This window comes from Phoxinus phoxinus (genome assembly GCF_949152265.1).
Source record: "Phoxinus phoxinus genome assembly, chromosome: 9".
NCBI lineage: Eukaryota > Metazoa > Chordata > Actinopteri > Cypriniformes > Leuciscidae > Phoxinus > Phoxinus phoxinus.
Genome location: NC_136884.1, coordinates 22,549,664 through 22,569,740, shown reverse-complemented (window position 1 = coordinate 22,569,740; position 20,077 = coordinate 22,549,664). Strand labels below are relative to the sequence as shown.

Below are 20,077 nucleotides of genomic sequence, written 5' to 3'. Positions count from 1 at the left end.
GCTTCAAAAACTTCTAACTAACCCACTGATGTCACATGGACTACTTTGATGATGTTTTTATTACCTTTATGGACATGGACAGTATACTGTATATACAGTTTCAATGGACGGACAGAAAGCTCTCGGACTAAATCTAAAATATCTTAAACTGTGTTCCGAAGATGAACGGAGGTCTTACGGGCTTAGAACGACATGAGGGTGAGTCATTAATGACATTATTTTCATTTTTGGGTGAACTAACCCTTTAAGTAGACTAGACAGGTAAAGTACTAGGTATACCCATACACACACACAGTAATGATGTCAATATTTATAAGGTACATGAAACATGAAATAGTGCAATTTAGTTTATTACTAATATTAACATTATTAAATACATGTGTAAATTTATGTATAATATAAATCTGTCTCAAGTTGCCATTCTGTAAAATAAAGAGAAAAGAGATGGGTCTTTGTTTTTTGTTTTTTTACTTAGGTCCAAAGGCACACAATTAGAAAAAACTTACAAAAAAAACATACAAAATATACAAAAAAAAAAAAAACATTAAGACACAATTGGACACAAAACTCTTTCCAACAATACAATATAATCAATACAGCTCCCTCCCTCTCCTCCTCTCTCTTAAATGGTCTGAACTTACATAGCGCTTTTCTACACCGTCTTGGTGCCCAAAGCGCTTTACAAAGCCCCACATTCACCCATTCACGCACACACTCATACACCACTCATTCACATGCAAACATCAAAGAAGAGTAGCAAACTAAACAGACCACCAGTTGAAAACCCATCCTTTAAGTGCACAAATAGTTTGCGCTACTGCCCTTTGAAAAGGACAGTTTTTGTGAGCTTCTGTCTCACACTGTCTTTCTGCAAGCTAAGCGTTGACATTTTCGCAATGTGGTGCAGCCTTAGCTTGAAGAAGAGGGACACAACCAGAGTCAAGAGTGTATGGTGGTGACTGTCAATGCCATATCGCGTGTCAGTGATGTGCCCCCCGAGCAAAAACACATCCTCTCCACCTATCCTCTTCCTCACCATGTAGAGGACCTCCAACAGTTTGATGGGTTGCGATCTCCTGGAATCTGCTACTGCCTGCCGAACAACCCACTCTGCTGCCCTGACGACCTTCACGGTGCCTGCTGATGGGATGACAAGACCTCCATTGTTTTTCAGCGTCAGCAGATGGTAGCTCTGGTCCTTACTGGCAGATTCAGCATCCATCAACAGGCTTGCCCGGCAGACATCACAGGAAAGCTTTTTTAGTGTGCGTCGCACCACAAATCCTGAAATCAATGGTGGACAGATTCACATTATAATGACTTTTTTTAATTAATAAGCATGGGGAAATGAATTAGTTATAGGCTAAATCTACTATAAAGTCTAACTCTACCTGAAATGTACACAAGCACATTTTCCACAAGACCATCAAACTTCTTGGGAAGATAGCTGTGGTCTTGTACAAGGGCAGGAATGTCTGCAAACGGGGAAGGGAGATCTTCTCCTTCTGCAGAGGACATGTCTACAGCCGACAGGTTGGTAGATGTGTCTATGCGGTAGGACTGAACAGCAGACTGATCAGCTGGTAGGGACTCTGTGTCATCCTGTGCTGTCACATTGCCTTTGCTGCTTGGTTTAACAACCCCACACCTGGCCATCAGCTTCCGGAAAATGTACTTGAACTGGCTGGCGTTAGGGTTGTTATTCCAGCCACCTTCAGAACAATATTTATGCAAACACACAGACATTCTAAATACTCTAAATAGTTTTTCTGACAACTCCAGATACTGTATATGTGAAAGCTATAAGAGCATATGCTGACACTTTATGTGGCTGGTAAATATGAACTCTACCGGATGCTCTGATGGAGTTGAAAAGAAGCTCCAAGTGGTCCTGGCTGAATTGGTACGTCAGGACATATCGCTGTCCTTCGAGGAGCACGGGAATCATCGCCATCAATGTGTCAATGTTTATGACAAAGCCGAGGACAGAGAGGAACCTTCAAAAACAAAGAAGAGAATCGCAACAGAGACTAATTCACAGACAAGTAAATACATTATCATATGAATATGAATTATAAAATAATACGTACCACTTGAAGAGTGGGGCATCTCATGAACTCAGACAGGACAGAGCATCTTTTGAACGCGATGCAGACAGGAGGACAGAGCATCTTATGAACTCGATGCAAACAGGAGGTGGACAGAGCATCTTATGAACTCGATGCAAACAGGAGGAGGACAGAGCATCTGAACATGATGCAGAAGATAGCAGAGAATTAGATATCCGGACAACCTCATAGACTAGGGATGCACTGAAACCCGTAGTGATGAGCTATTGGTATTCAAATATAAAGTCTCATTATGATTATTACATTATAATTAAGAATCTGTAGTGGATATTGGTGACTACTCAAAAGTTAAATAGTTGTTCTTGTGTTCCGGGTGGGGTGGGGTGGGGTGGGGTGGGGGGGTATCAGTGCATCACCAACAGAACATTCTCTTTTTTTTTAAAGACCTCTTTGTACGGTAGAGGGGTGTGCCATCTCCCATCCTCAAAGCGAGCAAGTAAGCCCTGGCTCTTGACAAGAACTCCCTGGTGCTTGTCCAGTTCCGAGAACCAAGTGGGGCTTTGAACCCTCTGGCTCTGGGATTGCGGCTGTTCAAGATATCGAACAGCCAGTCCGTTATCTATAAACAAATATCTTAAGTGACTGGAAGCACTGAAATCATCACCTTAACTGAGTTTAAAGTATCATAGTATACATCTAAGTCTGAATAATTTGATATTTAAACCTGAGATGAGGGGTGTTCCTGGGCTAATTATGAGTTGCGGTAAGTACAAAAAGCTCATACTGTACATATGTGCTTGCATATTGCTAGACTTGAGGATACTTTTTTGATACTGATACACTAATTATATATTCTGTACACATTAACAACCAAAATAGTAGATCTACAAGTGTTGTGTTGTCATGTTTTTGTGAAATCTTAAAATCTGGAATCTGTCACCTGTAATAAATGCCATAAATTCCAACAGGATTAAAGCAATTAATCACTCAAATGTTCATAAGAACAGTAGAATATTTGGAAATGACTTTGGATTGTGATGCAGATCTCTTGCTTTATTACCTTGATAAATTCTGCTGTAGCCTCACAATCTTGGAACACTGCATATTCCTTCAGATCCCGCAAGGTGCGGAGGGCCACTGCCACGGAATTACTGAGGGCCTGAGCAGCCAGGGAGACCTTGATTGAGATAAAATACACAAATGAGGAGAAAATTAGCGCTACAAGATCCAAACATCAGCACCAGGATAAAAACACAAAGCAAATCATCATAAAAACATACCTTCATCTTCTGATTACCAAAGTAAACATGTTTATCAGTGACCCTATTTGCAGCATGCAGTCCACTTTTGTTTTGGACATCGTTGAGATGAACGATGTACTTCCAATTGATGGTGCCAGTGACGCTTAAAATTGGGCTGTATGCCTGCAGAATAACCATAGTTTTTAACTGCTCGCAAACATGCAATGTAAATCTGCATATTCTCCACAATTATGTGATAACAGATTTCATACAATTAAAACATAAACAACTGAATATGGTCAACCAGAGAGGCACGTACCTCCAACATATTGCGCGTCAGCTTCAACATGTGGCAAGCGTCCATCATAACAAAAACCTTGTCACGGGTTCTTGGATGGGGGAAATGTGTCTTCAAGGGCTCACATGGTGTTGCCTTAAGGTCACATCCAAGCTGGGTGCACATACTGATGTTGGATGCATGGCCATCCATTGTCATGCACACCACCTTGATCTGGCGCTGATGAAGCTCTTCCAGAGCATGCACAACTAAGACACTCTGCGTTTCCGGGGTTAGGCTCTTAGTCAAATAGTAACCAATTGGAGCCTTCCAGTAACCTTGGAGCCCAACGACCAGAAACACAAGAGCCTCTGAAGCTATGTCACTTTGATTTATACGATCCCCCATGTCCACAAAACCAGACATGGTTTGTGACTGTGGATCGTACTGAACATGCTTCTTTATGGCCATCGCATCCAACATCAGAGTGACAACCCCATATTTGGCCTCATCTTCTTGGCGCCGTTTTCCCAGCATGTCCAGCATCATTTTGTTGAGGCCAGGTTTGGCGTCCAGTGAGCTCAGCCACCTTGACACAATTGAGACATTGACCATTTAATTACTTACCCAATGAGCCACTAACCCAATCACCCCTATTGTGGACCCTGGACATACTAAAAAAAACTACAACATCAAAATGTATTAGCACGACTTAGATCAGTAAGTTTAACTATTCATGACACTACAGTCTGTAGCTGAAGTTGTTACTGTAGTTGAAATTAGAGACGAAGAATACCTTTTCAAGGAACTGGGATGTGGAAGGTGAATTTTCAGGTCGTCTCTCAGGTAGTGATACGCCTTAGGACCATGCAGGTGGAGAGTGAGCGCAAAGTCTCTCTGGGCCTGGGTGTACTCTGCACCCTGTCTTGACAGGAGGTGAACCGGAAGATCTGAAATGTAATTAGAAAAAGTGATTTAGTAAGTCTCCTTTGATAGTAATTTGTATGTCTAACAAACAACATAAAAAAGACAAAACATTTAAAGTCATTATTTATTTTACCTGAGTTAGCATTCCAGCTTGTCATTCAGCTCTTCATTGATGAGGTTCTTAGCTTTCAGCTCCTCCAGAAGAGCCTTCATGTTCTTCTTGGCCCTCCTTACCCTTGCCAAGGCATTGCTCTTTTCCCGCCACAGTTTACGCACTGTGGCCATGGCTGCATCAAGTTTGGCCTTAAGAGCCTTTGGAGAGGAAGGCATTGCATATTGGTGGTCAGGGGCCTTCCTCTTCCGACTCCTTTGCCTCTCTCTAGTGGATGGCTGTGGCTTTGAAAAAAAACAAAAAAAAACAAAACAATAAATAAATAATAAATAAATATATAATGAAGTTAATTAGGGTTAGGGTTAGTGTATTTGTTAGTGACATTCCTCATGTGTACAAATACTCACAACATCAGGTGGAGGTTGATCCTGCTCGGGGTCCATGGGCTGGTTTTCTCCTGCTTTTCTTGAAGCGTTTGTGCTTCTTGGTGCTACCGGCTGAAAAAATAGTTAAATATTCAATTGATCTGTAATACACTTTATGTATTGCTAAACTTGCAGAAAGTGTGACATTAAATCACATTTAAATATCGATGCATCCATCTTTAACACCTTGTATTCTAGTTGGCCAATTATACACGTACCCTCTGAAGATGAGCAGGGAAGTTGAAGACAGATGGAACAGCTCCAGCTTTGAATCTGATAGTCTGCCCTGTCCTGTCGAAATCTTCATTTCTGAAGTGTTCACTGCAGAGCAGTGTTCTGTCATTAGCCACAAAACCTAAACAAAAAAACAAAGTAATCCAAATGTAAAGATGTTTTTAAGAAACCAAACCACTTGGAAATCATGTGTAACTCAAAGCTATGTTGAAACGAAAGACTAACCCTGCCTCTCCCACCAATTTACAATTGCTTGGTGACTCACTTACGACCTCTTCACTGCTAGCCAGCAAATAAATACAACCACATCCACAAAATGACATTTAGACAAAAGATTAGGTTGTCAAGAAACGTTGTTGGTCTCAGGAAACCTGTTAATAATTGAAAATGTCGACTGTGTGGTATCACTTTAGAGTAGAGGGCAGCCATGAAACACACAGCTACGCTGCAATGTTAAGCGTTTCTCAAAACTTGAAGCTACAATTTAAACATCGGCATTAGCACAAATCATAGCCACGTTAATAAGGTTTGTAATAAACCAAACCGTTTGTAAATCCGTCAAGAATTCAGCAAGTTACGAGCATTTTAGTTGGCGTATGTCACTCACCTTCCGTCCACAGCAGCAGGGAGCAGCAGCGCAGTCTCCTGACCTAAGATGGCCGCCAAGTGACGACACAGCTGACTCCGCCTTGAGCCATCTAGCCTTTCTATACATGTCTATGCGGCAAACATAGACTGTAAAAAAATATGGACGTAGTGTCCGTGACGTCACCCGTAGGATTCTGAAGACCGTTTTTGAAGCCTAAAGTGGGCGTAGCCGACCGTCGCCATCTTGGTAGCGCGTCACTCCCGGATAAACGAAAATGGGCAAAGAGGCGGGACGTGGGTGGAGCTGAGGAGCCTGGATCTGAAACCACGCCCACCTAGCTCGACGCGAATCCCGAATCACGCGATCAAGTTGTCTGCTTTGGATAGAAGATAATGCCGGTTGGGATTTTTATTTGATTTTGAACCAAGCTTACCATTGAGGTAAGTTAACCTGAACCTACACAACAAAACTTGAAATAAATGTATATGGTATTGATATTAAACTACACAAGGTTGAAAACGCTGCAGCACTTTTAATACATGTGGTAACGTTTATTTGCAACACTAGATTACTTGCAGAAAACATTAACAGTTGTCATGATTCATGAATTATAACGTTAACAACTTCACTTAAAAACGTACATCTCAAAGAAACTTATTTGAAACAAATAAATTAACCTTAAATGAGTGTCTATTTGATGTCAACTGAATATAACGTTATAAGATACGTTAGGTTTAGATTCGTATTAGTCAACATAAAAATGTTATTACCATATTACCCTTTTACATTAGTTAGCTATTTTTTTACAAGCTGTGTATTTTTTTAGTGATCGATTTTGAGGTGATGGCCACCCGTGATGCTGCATCCACGTCTGCACATAGCTTAAACTGTAAGTAACGTTACTAGCTATTTGACAGCTGATATATTATGTCTGTCTTAAAAGGACAACAACAAATTAGATTGTCATCTATATTTTGAGGTGTTGCTCCCTTGATCTATGTTCTCCCACATGTATTGTCAACATACAAAAACTGAGCTACCTTTCATAGTTAAAAACTTAATTTTCATTACCTCAAGCATTTATTAAACTCATTTATTTTCCTTCCATAGACACAGTGTGGATCATTGGTGACAGCTATGTGAGACGTGGTGCCCAGAGAGCTGCAGAGACCATGGGAAGCAACCTCAGTCTGCCAGGAGTCCGGATATGTTGGTTTGGTTGTGGTGGACTGCGGTGGAAAGGACTTCTCCCCTTCTTCTCCCACTCCCTGCGAGGAAGAGCAGCACCGGATGTCCTCCTCATCCACTGTGGCGGCAACGACATGGGGCAGGTCAGCAGCGTCCAGCTGGTGAACGCCATGAAGGAGGACCTGCACCAGCTTAAACTCCGGCACCCGGGCATGAAGATCATGTTTTCAGCTGTGACCCAGAGGTGCCGGTGGAAGGCTGGTGCCAATCCGGTGAAAATTAACAAGGCAAAGAATTTTGTTAACAGTGTTATGTCTACATTTGTTCGTAGCTTAAATGGTGCCATTATTGAGCACTCTCACATTAGACATGACAGTCCTGGGCTATTTTTGAAAGAGTTCATTTCTCACCTAGGGGAAATTATATGTTTTTAAATGCATTAGCTAACTGCCTTAAAGGGACACAAGGCAACTTTGAGTTTTTTTTTCTCTACGGTGCTCCCCCTAGTGTCTGGTAGTAAATGCTTTCAAACACACTGTCGTAAAAATGAACTGTTGTCCCTCCCCCCTCGCCACGAGCAACCCAGCTGATCAGCTGTCAACCCGGCTGAGCAGAGGAACCGGCTATTTCAAAACCAGTTATGTCTACCGAGGCAAGTAAAGCAATATTTTCTTTCTAACTGATTGGCGAGTTTTTTTTATTTATTGTGTTGTTGTCATGCATACTAGTATTTTTACCGGGAATGAACGATATGAACGAGGCGAACTAATGGTTTCGTGTTTTTTTTTTTTTGGAAGTGTGCATGAGCATTATATATAGGCTATATATATATATATATGCTGGTCATATATATATATATATATATATATATATATATATATATATATATATATATATAATGCTCATGCACACTTCCAAAAAAAATAAATAACACGAAACCATTAGTTCGCATCGTTCATATCGTATGTACGATATATATATATCGGAGGCTAATATTTGTCTAAAGTTATATTAGCAAGGTCTATAAGTTCATCTAGTAGAATAATGGTGTACCTTTGCTTGTCTAAGAAAACATCAGAACGTTTTTCTTTTCTAGCTCGATCATGATATGTGGCAAATTTGTATTGCTTATTATCAGACGTGTTGACTTAGACATAAAATAAAAGTGTAGGCCATCGTAATTCAACTCATATCTGTAAAGTAAGTGTAATATTGTCAACTGTTTTGTGATATTGCAGGAATCAACATCAACCTCAGCCTCGTCTGAGTACACTGCTCAGGCCATTGGTGGTAGGCCAGCTAGGCCTACAACTTCAAGGCTGGTCAGACAGAGAACCCCCAGGGGTTCTAGGGGGAGGGGTGCTAGACTGGATGCTGAAGAAGAGAGGAGACTGCAGGATCTTCAGGAAAGACGCATCAATGAAATGAAGGTTTGTCAAAATAGTGTATCAAGACCAGAGATGCCTTTTTATTTTGTTCAAAGACCTGTGTAATTATACAGATTTTTTTGTGTTTTAGGATACACTTCATTCACTAGACACCTCACAGAAGGACATAGTCTTAGAGAGAGTGATAACCAGGTCCCCGGGGGTGATGTTCGACATTCTATCATTTCTGGAGGTGCCCCTGCGTCCTGACCCTGACCCTGACAGACTCCACTGGTGTGTCTGTGGAAACTGCCGGGAGATGAACACAGACCGGGAGAGGAAATGCTGCCGGCAACATCCACAGCAATGCATAAGCAAGATGGCCTACATGGACTTTTATATTTTAGACGAGGGTGTGTTGCGACTGGCCAGGGCAGCCTGGAATGACATATTTGCACTGGTTGATAATGCTGAACCTGGGATGGAACAGCGACAGTTCAGACATACAGCTTACAGGCAGTTCGTGTTGTGGCAGCATGGCCGCCTGGGTGTGGGCAACCGAGTAGTAATACCCAGCTGCTGTGTTTGTCGCATAAGGGACACTTTCCCTGACCCCAGAGGGCAGTACACCGGCTTCAAGGTGAGCCGCCTAGTATAATTATTACTAATATTTGCTGCATAGTACGATTTGTTATTATATTGTAAATAGTTTGTTGTTACCATACACATTGTAAAAGTTCTTCTTACCACTTTTCATCCCAGCTGTATGTATGTGCCTATATGTCTTTCACAGTATATTTATAAATAAAAAATATTTGGGACAAAGTTTCAGAATCTGTTATTTTTATTTACATGTGTATGTACACATCTTTGTGTGGATTGCCATATGAAAACTGTTCAATGGTCCTCTAATTCTCTGGGACCACTGTCCCCTCGCGTGACATGAATCGCCACTAGTTCTGATGTGGGAGGTGGCTGTTCTGGAGCAAGCACACCCAGACGCCTTGGGTCATCAGGTCTTAGCGTCTGTTTGCGGGGAAGGCCAGACCCACTTCGCAGTCTCCTGGCAAGAATGGCCCTCTGGATCTCTGGAATGTACGTGTACTGCTTCTTCTCCTTCATCGTATAAACGCTCCAGCTCTTTGATTTCTTGTTGTACTTCCGTCTGTAACTAGAGAGCAAGAACAATTTGTGTTTGTCGTTAGTCATTCTACCAGATAAAAAAAAGAAAAAAATTTCTCAAAAATACCTACATTTTATGTCCATCTCGGTTGCGTGCAGGGCGGCGTTGATTGTGTTTATTATAATCAATAGCTGCCAGTAATGTCCGAGTCTTGTATACAAACGGAGAGTAGGCCATGCGCTTTGCTGCATACATCAAAATGTGATTTTGGAATGACTCCAAATCAGATGTGGTCCTGTGTGGGTGGGAGAGACAGATAATTACAACAACACTCGTGGTAATACATGTGTTGTTTTGTCTTATATTTTTAAATAAGAAATGAAATCCTCATTACAGATTACATTGAAATAAGGTAAACTATGCTGCATTTGAAACATGACAAACACTTGTGTGAGGAATACTGGAAATTCAAAAATAACTTGGGTGAACACAACCATGTCTTACAGATATTTACCTGAAGTTTAGGAATTTATTCACCAGGGTCAGCCATCTTTTCTCAAGGACAACAGCAGTAAGTGCCTTGTGAGCAGCTGAACCTATAGTCATAACACACTCAGTAAAACATATGCATTCACATACAGTGTTGAATTATGCACCAGTATTGATTGAAATTACCTTGTATGATCCAAGGCTTGTTCTGGCTGTCTTCGTCCAGTGGCTCATGTTCACAGCAACTGGTTGCCCAGGAGTGCTCATTGCAGACATGGTGAAGTACACCAACCCAGATCATCTACATAAATGAAAAAAGTTATACAGTGGATGGAGCCACAAACCTGCTCTGCTAGCATATCAACTAAACTGTCCTAATCAACACAAATTTTTTTCCTTCAACCATACCTTGAACTGCTCCTCGGTGTCTGCATGCTTACTGCAGTACCAAAAGTGGTTGACTATGTCCTTGATCCATGGCTGAATACCACTCTGACTTTTCACGGTCCCAGCCTGATCAAGGTACACAAGGTACACAATAGCTAGCTTCTTTCCACAACACCAAGACAACATATAGAAACTGGTCACATGTCTGTAAATGTACTGATGCATACCCGTCGAAGCCTCTTGCTTAGGCTCTTGGCTGCATGCCAGATATCCAATGAGTGCTGAATACCCCACGCTTTGTATTTGCCACGCTCCGGATCTATAACAAATAAAGACCATGAAAACAATGTAAACAAAAATGATAGTTACGTTTTTTATTTCTTTTTACTTTTTACATATTGTATGGTAAAAATGAAACCCTGTGGGAACAGTGATCAAACTTGAACTTGGGACGGTCTATAGGCTTTATGACTTCACCATAACCAAAAGTTCTCCTTACTCAGTAATGCGGTGATTTGTGGGTGGGCATCTGTGACCACTTCCTTTATAGAAAGCTCTTGAAGGAGCTCATCCATTGTGCGAACAAAGCACTCCTTCTCCATGATGACTGAGTTTTTATTTGTTTCGCGTTTATCAACGGAAACAATGTGGACCACATCTCGGGAGTCTTGTTCAATTGTTGTGTATGTGCAGAACTGTGCACAATGACCTGAGGCAAAAGCACAACTGCATATAACTTGTGTACATTAGTACAGAGGCCGCCAGAATAACAGTCAATGAGGAAAGATGCTATGATCTATCCATCATACTCAGGAGAGAGCAGCAGACATAATTTACACATCCCAATCTCTAACTACAGGAAAAATCTAATTCAGATTATGCAATTCACAAAGGGAGGTTGTTTGAGACAGTGGACATTTTGCCTTGACGTACTTTTGGATTGTTAACCTTGAGGGTTGCACCCTCTACAAGGCCAAATGTTATGCTAAAAGAACAGTTTGACAGTCTCGGAGCAGCCATGATGCTATTTCAGTTTAAAAGCATCATCAACATAAACCCAAAGATATTAGAAGATAATGATAAAGCAGTACAACAGTACATACATACAAATCTGATTCACAATTTTCACAGTATGCATACAGAACTTACCAGGAGAATCCATTCTGCCATCACCTATTGGGAACAGACATTATAAGCATTAGAATCACAGATTTCAGCTTCCAATCATAGTCATAGCATATCATACAAACTTGTCAGTGTAAAAGTTGATCAAAGGTGCAAGACTGTTCCTCACCCAGGAGAACAACATGGTCCTTCTGCCGTAAACGGTCTAGGACTTCTGCTCTAGTTTTATCCCAAAACTCCTGCACCGGCTCTATGCAGTAAGCATCCTGAATTCTGAAGAATGTAGATTCGGTAACCATCCCCATTGACATAAACTTGAAGAGTAGGGCTACTTTTCTATAGTTGTTCCCGGACAGAAGAATATTGGCAGACAGCATAAAGTCACCGCCCTGCATGCCGAACTTCAAGGTTGGCTGCGAATTCCATTTCCATACGGAGTGTCCGAAGGGGCATAACTAATGTAAAGAAATGGCAATGTTATGTGAGAAACAATGCAAACAAACATACAAAGGTAACAAACAATAACAGCACTGTATAGAAAAGCCAGTTCAAGACAACATAATTGACTTTTTCGTCAATCTTCACACCTTACCCATTCTAAAACTACTCCTGTCCCCCGTGTTCTCATGGCAACTTGAAAAGGCTGTGCACCAGAACATCCTACGCCAAGCACACTGTCTACAAAGGTGCATTGTTGCACTGGTAGTCTCAAGTGCATGGCGAGATCAAGCAGATTGTCGTTGTATGTTATGTTGGCAGTTTTACAGACCAGATCATCCTCAGAGAGTACTCTGCGAGGATGTGTGGTGGCCTCTGATTCGGGAGCGGGAGGGTCGGGCATGTCAATGTCTAATACAGCCTCATCCACACTGATTTCAGTCAGGTCATTTGCCTTGTCTCCAACCATTCTGAAGAGTTGAATATGCATATTGATAATATTTAAACAAAATACTTTACATGAAGAATTACATGAGTTCATATTCTAAATGTTGTTTTACAGTTTAGAAAGAAAGACGCTGCGCTTTACGACTGATAAATGTAGCTCAACTTCCACCCAAAATTCATAAATAAAATGCAAACATACCGTAAATGAAGAGAAGGGACAAAATCCTCATCCGAACTGTCTCCTTCCTCCAAACCCAAGAGACTTGGGTTAGCCCCAAATTCATCAAACTCAATGCTGTTCAGACAATACATACAGATATTTCAGATAAAGGAAAGAGGTCAATGGAAGTAAATGAAAGACTAATGGACAGCACTTACATGGTCTTCCTAAAATCATTAGCCCCCTCTTCATCTGATGACTCGTGGTGCTGTTCTTCGATGCTCATAGAGTGCATGCTGCGAGCAGAAAAATAGATAATCCAAAACATAAGCCAACAGCCACAAAAAAAGCAGATCAAGAAACCCTCTGTGAAAACAATACACCATACTATCATATGGCAGTGAATTTCACCTCATTTCCAAATCGCCAACTTCTCCCTCTCTAGACAACTGCTGCACACCAAGCTCAGGAAGATTTGGAGGAACATCCCTGAAACGTAAAAAAGTGCATAAGTAACTGGAACTACAAAATGACAGGCAGGATAAATAAAGGCATGAGGAAGAAAACATACTTGTCTCGATCTGAGTCTTCTGTGAAACTGGAAACAGGTGGTTTCGGTGGTCTGGAGTGGGTCTTGCTTGGTGTGGATGTAAACTGCCAGCGCTTGTAACTAGAAAAAATAAGAAAGCAGGTTTGGTAAATTTCTAACAGTACATTGTGAAATTGCATGCGTATAGGAAATTGTTGTGGAATGCTTTGAAATTAGGGTACATTTGTCTGTTGACTACACTGTTGGCGGCTGGGCAGAGCAGAGTGAAATCCCTAGAATGTAGTTGTGGGTGCGGGGTGGCCAAGGGAAGGAGTGAGGGGAAAACATGTGTGTGTGTGTGTGTGTGTGTGTTGTTTGGAGGGCAGGAGGGGGTTGGGGTGTCACTAACAGTAACTTGGTCAGCCCATGTAACTTCTATATTTACAAACAAGACGGTCATGGAAAATATTTTGAGTCTGGACTTCATTGTGGTTGACGAGGATTTGTAGCATATTATGGATCAATACAGAATGTGATCGGTGAGCCATCGACTTCTACACTATGTAGCGCACTACAAAAAAAGCTACACCTGCGCCAAATAAAAGCAAAGTAGCAGCTAACACCTGGATGCAACATGCAAGCTAATTTAGCCACATAGAAGGGCAGCATCCATCTAGCTAACGTTAGATCAAGCCAAAATCTCCGCTAGCCACTTAGCGCGCTGAGAACTGCAATGATCGCAGAAAATATTGGAATACAAGTCTTTTTACCAACAAAACACTATGACGCGTGGCCACACAAAAAAGAAAAGAGTGTAAGAACTGTGACTACCTAAAAAAACATACCCATGCTTGCTATCAAACCCACGAACTCCGCTATCCACCTAGCTAACTTCTACCCCATAACAGACATTCATAGAATTACCAAAGATACTTCATCAACCTTATCTGGAAATACAGTAAACAACACATTTACAGATAATAACGAACGCAATGAAAGTACAAACATGCACAACAATAAAATATCAAAGTGTTACTTACAAGCGCAAAAGCAAGAATGCGAGGTCTGCATCTGACTTGGAGCCTTCTCTGTCTTTCAGCTCTCGCCATTCTGAAAAAGCGTGACCAATATTAATCCGTGTGCGAGCCTTCACACGGTCTGAAGCTCTTTTCCTTTTCTTTGCTTCTTCACTCAATGGTTTTCGCTGCTTCTTCACCGGCTCTGCCATTACACACGTTTGAAAAAACCGCTAGCCTGCCTCTGTGCTGGGGATGTTTGCCGTAAACTGATCCTGCTTCTCGCGATGTCTGAGACTGTGCGAGACTTTGCGAGACTGAAGGACGCGGGTAGGATACACCGAACTTGCAAGCGGGATATTCTTCCTAAGAGGCAGTCGGGGGGGGCGAGAGAGTCTTCATTCACCCTGTAATGAGTCATTTAACCATATACCGACTTACGAAGATGATTAATAAACACGAAAATGTTGCATAGTGTCCCTTTAAATGCCACATCCAAATGCAGTGAACTGCTTACAGTGGGCAGTGTTACTGCTTTTGAATTTTGCCTTTAGGGCCAATTTTATTTTTGCTAGGCCCAAATATAGCCCTGACCATCATGGCAAATGTTGAGTTTTTTATGTTAATTTAGAAACACCTGTAGCCATAACACTGTTACCACCTCTGCTCTTCCTCATCCCTACATTCTCCCACCCTTTATCCCCCCGCCCCCCACCGCATACCACCATCACCACCACCATCCCATGTTCTCTGCAGCGACTCTGCATAATGAAGTTTAAACTGCCGGAAGATTAAATAAATTCAATTCAATTCAATCTTTGTATGAGCAGTTTTTATGGAATGCATTTAGAATAATGTTTTGATTATTGTTTTACTGTTTATCAAAAGTGAGTTGCCACAAACACTAACAGCTGAACTGCAACTTCAGATATGGGGTATTTTAATCAGTAGTGTTCATGTGGATGTGTGTGGATAACATAGGATAAGGGGACTACAAGTTAAACAAAAAGCTAAGCAAAGCAAAATGGTGCAGGCAAATGACAGAGAAGGTGTAGAGCCATGATGGAAGCTGGAATCAGAACGCTCCACATCTGGAAGACGGATACTGCAATCAGCTCCTCTGGCACATCAACAGACAACATGAGTATGGTTACTGACACACAAAAATCAGGGGACGTCACACACCCTACATGAGAGAAATGACAAGGTTAAAAAATACTGGTACAGTATGGCTTGTCTTGGTTAAAAGCCCACTCACCACGACAAGGTGCAGGGCATGAGTGAGAACATATAACACGGGACAAACATACGAGACGCTACAAAACCACAGGTACAAGACATGGGAAAAATAGAAAACATACCACTGGTACAACACTGGAAAAGCAATGGTGAAAAAAAGGAATAGGAACAACTGTAATGAAAACAGCAATCAGGCCAAACAAATCACATGAGAATCAATATAAATAAAAACTAGATTTAAAGCTATTTAGATTTAACATTTTTTTATAACATAACTTAAAATAATGTATTACTGTAACACTTCAGTAATACAAAATATATAATATAAAACCAAACTAATCATGGATGTTAACTTTTTGAAGCTAGCAACTTAACATGAGAGAATACTTTTTAAAAAATATATAAATTTTTTGTAATAATGTCATGAACTGATCCTTGAATTCCAGAAACTATCTACATAAATATTGACCAGGGAGGTTGCATACGTATTTCACATAATAAATGGCAAACAGATCAATATCACCTTAGGCCCCGTTCATGCGAACTCTAAGATATATTGAACAGTCCTTAATGTGACATGGGATTTGCCCATACAAACTATAAGTTTAATCAGCGGTATATGTGTGGGTTAAGGAAGGCACTGTGTATAAAGGCTCTATGTATAACTTACAACTGTGTCAATATTGCATGTTACTGTAGCATCGCAGCATGTGATTTGTAAGAGTTGGGCCCCGTTCATGCAGACTCCAACTGAAAATCATCCTGGTATTGGTGGGGTCCGCAGTAAGGTACATCTGACATTGAGGCTAATTTGAGACAACACATGTATGTACGTACTTCATTTAAAGCAGACATTGAACGTTACTTAGGCCCCGTTCATGCAGGCTCCAAGTAACATTTACAATGTTGTCCAAAGAGAGATAGGCTCAGTACCATTTTCCATGTTCTACGTCTGATAACTACAAAGTTTTAATTGGCCATATTCTGACATACACATATAAAAACATGCTATACAGCAACCACACACACACACACACATATAAAAACATGCTATACAGCAACCACACACACACACACATATAAAAACATGCTATACAGCAACCACACACACACACACATATAAAAACATGCTATACAGCAACCACACACACACACACACACACACACACACAAACACAGACATATAAAAACATGCTATACAGCAACCACACACACACACACACACACACACACACACACACACACACACACACACACACACACACACACACACACAGACATATAAAAACATGCTATACAGCAACCACACACACACACACACACACACACGACCAACCACCTTTCCCTTAATCTCCATAAAAATGGATTAATTTTGTAAGTTTTTTGCGGACCACCTTGCCTTCTTTAATTTTATCTGTCGTCCGTCTTGCGATATGATTTAATCTAACTTTGCAGTACCACGCAGAAGCCATCTTCACCAGAACATGGACATGGTTAGCTTCAACACACGTCAAACATGTGATTGTGCAGCTGTGGGAAGAGATTCTTCTCAGAACAATCAGAAAGAACCTGGGTGACAATGGCTGCTGTTGTTCCTCTTCCCTGTGGAGCCCTTCCCTCATTGGTTTTTAGCAGCCGCTGAAAGCATCTTTCTGTAGCTTGGCAAACTGCAGTGATGCCTGGAGATGGTTTCTGTAGGCCACCTCTGTCCTTCAAACTAATAAATCGATGCACCAAGTCATCTGAGGTGAGTGCTTGTGAGCAAGGCATGCAATTAACCTTCTCTTTCATCTTTTTCACAATGAAGCCTGTGATGTAAGAGATTGCTGCTTCCTTGTACTCAGACAGATTGTCAACATCTGGAAGGTCAGGGAGGGAGTCATCCTCAGGTACAAGCACTTCCACAGGCTCCACACCCACCCGGCGAGCGATGTTCACAGTCGCAATTGTTGAGTCAAGGATGGTTGTGTTGTCTCGAAGGAGACAGTTGCCTGTGCCCCTTTTCACCTGGTGCCTTACAAGGAGGCGCTTGTATGCCCCTCGGAACTGCCTTACATTGGGGTTGTTGTTGTAACCTCCACGCGCTCTGACTGCAGAGAAGAACAACTCCAAGTGGTCCTGACTGAGTTTGTAGGTCAGAAGGTATCGGCATGGGGCAGCTGGCTGCTCTACCAGGTCTTCGTAGATGCCCATCACACTTCTGCCACAAGCAATGAAACCATAGATGGGTGTCTTTTTCTGTGTGGAATGCACATGTACAAGTGTGTTGTCTCTTCCTTTCATTTTAAGCCCACGGAGAAGTGACTCGGTTTCTTCGAAAATACCCTTAGCACGGTGTTTAGTAGTTGGCTTGATGGGCGCTTTGTGTCCTTTGCCAAGTGGGTTGCGGCTATTAAGGACATCAAATGCTGCATCTATTGTGCGCAGGAATTGAACTGTGGCTGCACATCCACTGAACTGGGGATACTTCAGCTCCTGCTCACAATACTCTAGGGCATCAGCCACACTGCTGCTGAAGAGCTGGGCTGCAAGATTGACCTTCATTTTCTGATTTGGCCACTGAATGTGCGCCATTTTTAGTTTGTTACCAAGACGCAAGCCTTCCTTCTCCTGAAGCTTGTGGAGCTCCTCAATGTACCGCCACCTTATCTGCTGGCCATCTTCTCTTACCAGAACCTCAACTGTTGAAAACACATTCCGGAGAAGCTTGAGCATATGACATGGATCCAAGAGCACATGGACTTTATGTGTGTGATCCTCAGGATGGAGAAAGTAAGGTCTCATGTCCATGATGCACAAGTTAGCACCAAGCTCCCTGATCATTGCTATGTTTTGGGAGGGTCCATCACACGTCAAGGAGACAACCCTAACTCCGATTGCATGAAGCCTAACAAGGCTCTCTCGGATGATGCTTGCTCTCTCTGTTCCTGTCATGCTGTTGATAAGAAAGTAAGCAATGGGAATCTTCCAAGACTCATTGATTGCAACAACCATGAGGACCAGTGCTTGTGTTGCCACAACATTTTCGATCTCACCACCTCCAATGTCAACATAGCCATGAATTTGGTCGCCGCCAAACTCAGTTTGCTTATGAATGTACATTTCATCCATCATTAATGAGCAAACTGTGTCTTTACCAACTTTCTTCTGCTCAGCAACATGACTTTTTAAAGCTGTGAATGAAGCAACAGTATATCCAGGATCTGCAGAGATGCTACTGTACCATTTTCGTATGGTCTGAGGATGAGGCAAAGCCAAGAGAAACTTCTCTCTCACATAGTCATAGGCCTTCGGAGAGTAGAAGTGCAGTGTAGTTGCGAATTGCTTCATGTTTTCGGAAAACACAGACTTTTTCTTCTTTTGGATTCTCTGAAATATCTCTCGGGGAACATCATCCAGACTTTCAAGAAGAGAGGCACATTCACTTGAAATTATAAGTTTCTTCTGAAGCACTTTGATGACACCTTTCAAGGAAGAAACTCTTGCCTTTAGTCTCCTTGTCTGTTGCCTTTTTAACCTCAGCTTTTTGCGAGCTACACATAGCTTATCTTTTACCTCATAACCTTTCCTTTTAATTGTCTTCGGAGACTCTGAAATATAGTAGCAGTGATCACTCAAAGAACCAAAGTGTTTTCCACTCCGATTTGTGTGTTTAACGCTGCTACCCAAATCATAATCCTCACACACATTCACTGTCAGAGCAATGTCATCATGCACAACATCTTGTGCGACAAAGGCCTGTCCAGATGTGTCTTCCATCATCATGACATTGCTCTGATTGACAGCATAGCTGTTGGCACTACTCCTATTGTCAACATATGCAACCTCCTCATTATTATTTACAGCTGAAACAGGGATGCCACTTACCACCTCATCAATACTTACCAAGCGTGCTATTTTTGGCTGTTGTTCTTTGCCCTTGGAGAAAGAGAAAATGGTTGGCACAGCGGTGTCCTTCAGGCATGTCCTTCCCTAATAAAAATGACAAGAAGCATACAAAATATGACATTATTGGTCATCAGGGGTTTTCCAACATAGAGAATTATGCCGCCTCGACAAAACCCGGACAGACAGTCACATGCTCATATACACTTTTTCCACCGTGACGGTTCTGTTGTGGTTCCCGCTTGAGTCCATTCTCAAACCGTATAGTTTGCCGATAGATAGTGCTGTGCAGGTCATAATCCACGGGTCAAGTGGGCCAAGTAATAAAAACGTTCTATTCAATCGAGGGTGGATGACAGATAAATCATTATAATGTTTTGAGTTTAATAAAGACACGGAACTCTCATCACGGTAAAACGCAATGAACGTGCGTCACTCTTTTACTTTCGTTTTCAACAATGTAATTCTCCTCAGGGAAAACCAATCAAGGAAAACGTATCAGGGCTCGACATTAACTCTTGTCCGGGACACGTGTGTGTGTGTTTTTGTTTGTTTTTAAGGGAAAAGTGATATAAAATATAGGCTAATATAAAAAATAACCAGGGAATCACCGAAAACGCGAGGAAGATTCTGTTTTATTTAATTTAATGTAAGTCTCGATTGATACCCTATAGTTGATAATAATATAGGCCTACCTAATGTACAGACGGTAACAAAGTTGCGCTTTTGAGGCTCACGCAGTTATTTATAACATATTAATTATAGTTAAACAATATAGGCTACACACAACCAGAGTGCTGTGTAAATCAT

At 41.6% G+C, this 20,077-nt stretch overlaps 3 protein-coding genes and 1 long non-coding RNA gene across 4 annotated transcripts; 1 reads left to right on the top strand and 3 right to left on the bottom strand.

Moving 5' to 3' along the window:
• Nucleotides 1–589: 589 nt before the first annotated feature.
• Nucleotides 590–2,181, bottom strand: LOC307004377 (uncharacterized protein). Its single transcript, XM_079623522.1, has 4 exons — nt 2,091–2,181; nt 1,852–1,997; nt 1,392–1,712; nt 590–1,284 (listed from the first exon to the last, which is right to left on the bottom strand). Exons 2-4 carry the CDS (start codon nt 1,952–1,954, stop codon nt 815–817), a joined length of 894 nt encoding a protein of 297 aa, XP_079479648.1. The 5' UTR covers nt 1,955–1,997; nt 2,091–2,181; the 3' UTR covers nt 590–814.
• A 2,446-nt stretch (nt 2,182–4,627) lies between these two features.
• On the bottom strand, nt 4,628–5,608 carry LOC307004000 (THAP domain-containing protein 6-like; the record flags this gene model as incomplete). Its single annotated transcript, XM_079622941.1, has 4 exons — nt 4,628–4,910; nt 5,034–5,123; nt 5,270–5,406; nt 5,551–5,608. 4 exons carry the CDS (start codon nt 5,606–5,608, stop codon nt 4,653–4,655), a joined length of 543 nt encoding a protein of 180 aa, XP_079479067.1. The 3' UTR covers nt 4,628–4,652.
• Nucleotides 5,609–6,020: 412 nt separating this feature from the next.
• Nucleotides 6,021–7,437, top strand: LOC307004376. Its single transcript, XR_013799019.1, has 3 exons — nt 6,021–6,314; nt 6,701–6,763; nt 6,985–7,437. It is a non-coding gene; the product is annotated as an uncharacterized lncRNA (long non-coding RNA).
• Nucleotides 7,438–9,258: 1,821 nt separating this feature from the next.
• Nucleotides 9,259–12,888, bottom strand: LOC307004576 (uncharacterized protein). The gene is made up of 11 exons (XM_079623892.1): nt 12,817–12,888; nt 12,638–12,733; nt 12,146–12,461; nt 11,713–12,008; nt 10,928–11,154; nt 10,656–10,747; nt 10,450–10,554; nt 10,228–10,342; nt 10,067–10,148; nt 9,683–9,847; nt 9,259–9,600 (listed from the first exon to the last, which is right to left on the bottom strand). Exons 1-11 carry the CDS (start codon nt 12,882–12,884, stop codon nt 9,327–9,329), a joined length of 1,836 nt encoding a protein of 611 aa, XP_079480018.1. The 5' UTR covers nt 12,885–12,888; the 3' UTR covers nt 9,259–9,326.
• Between the last annotated feature and the right edge of the window lie 7,189 nt (nt 12,889–20,077).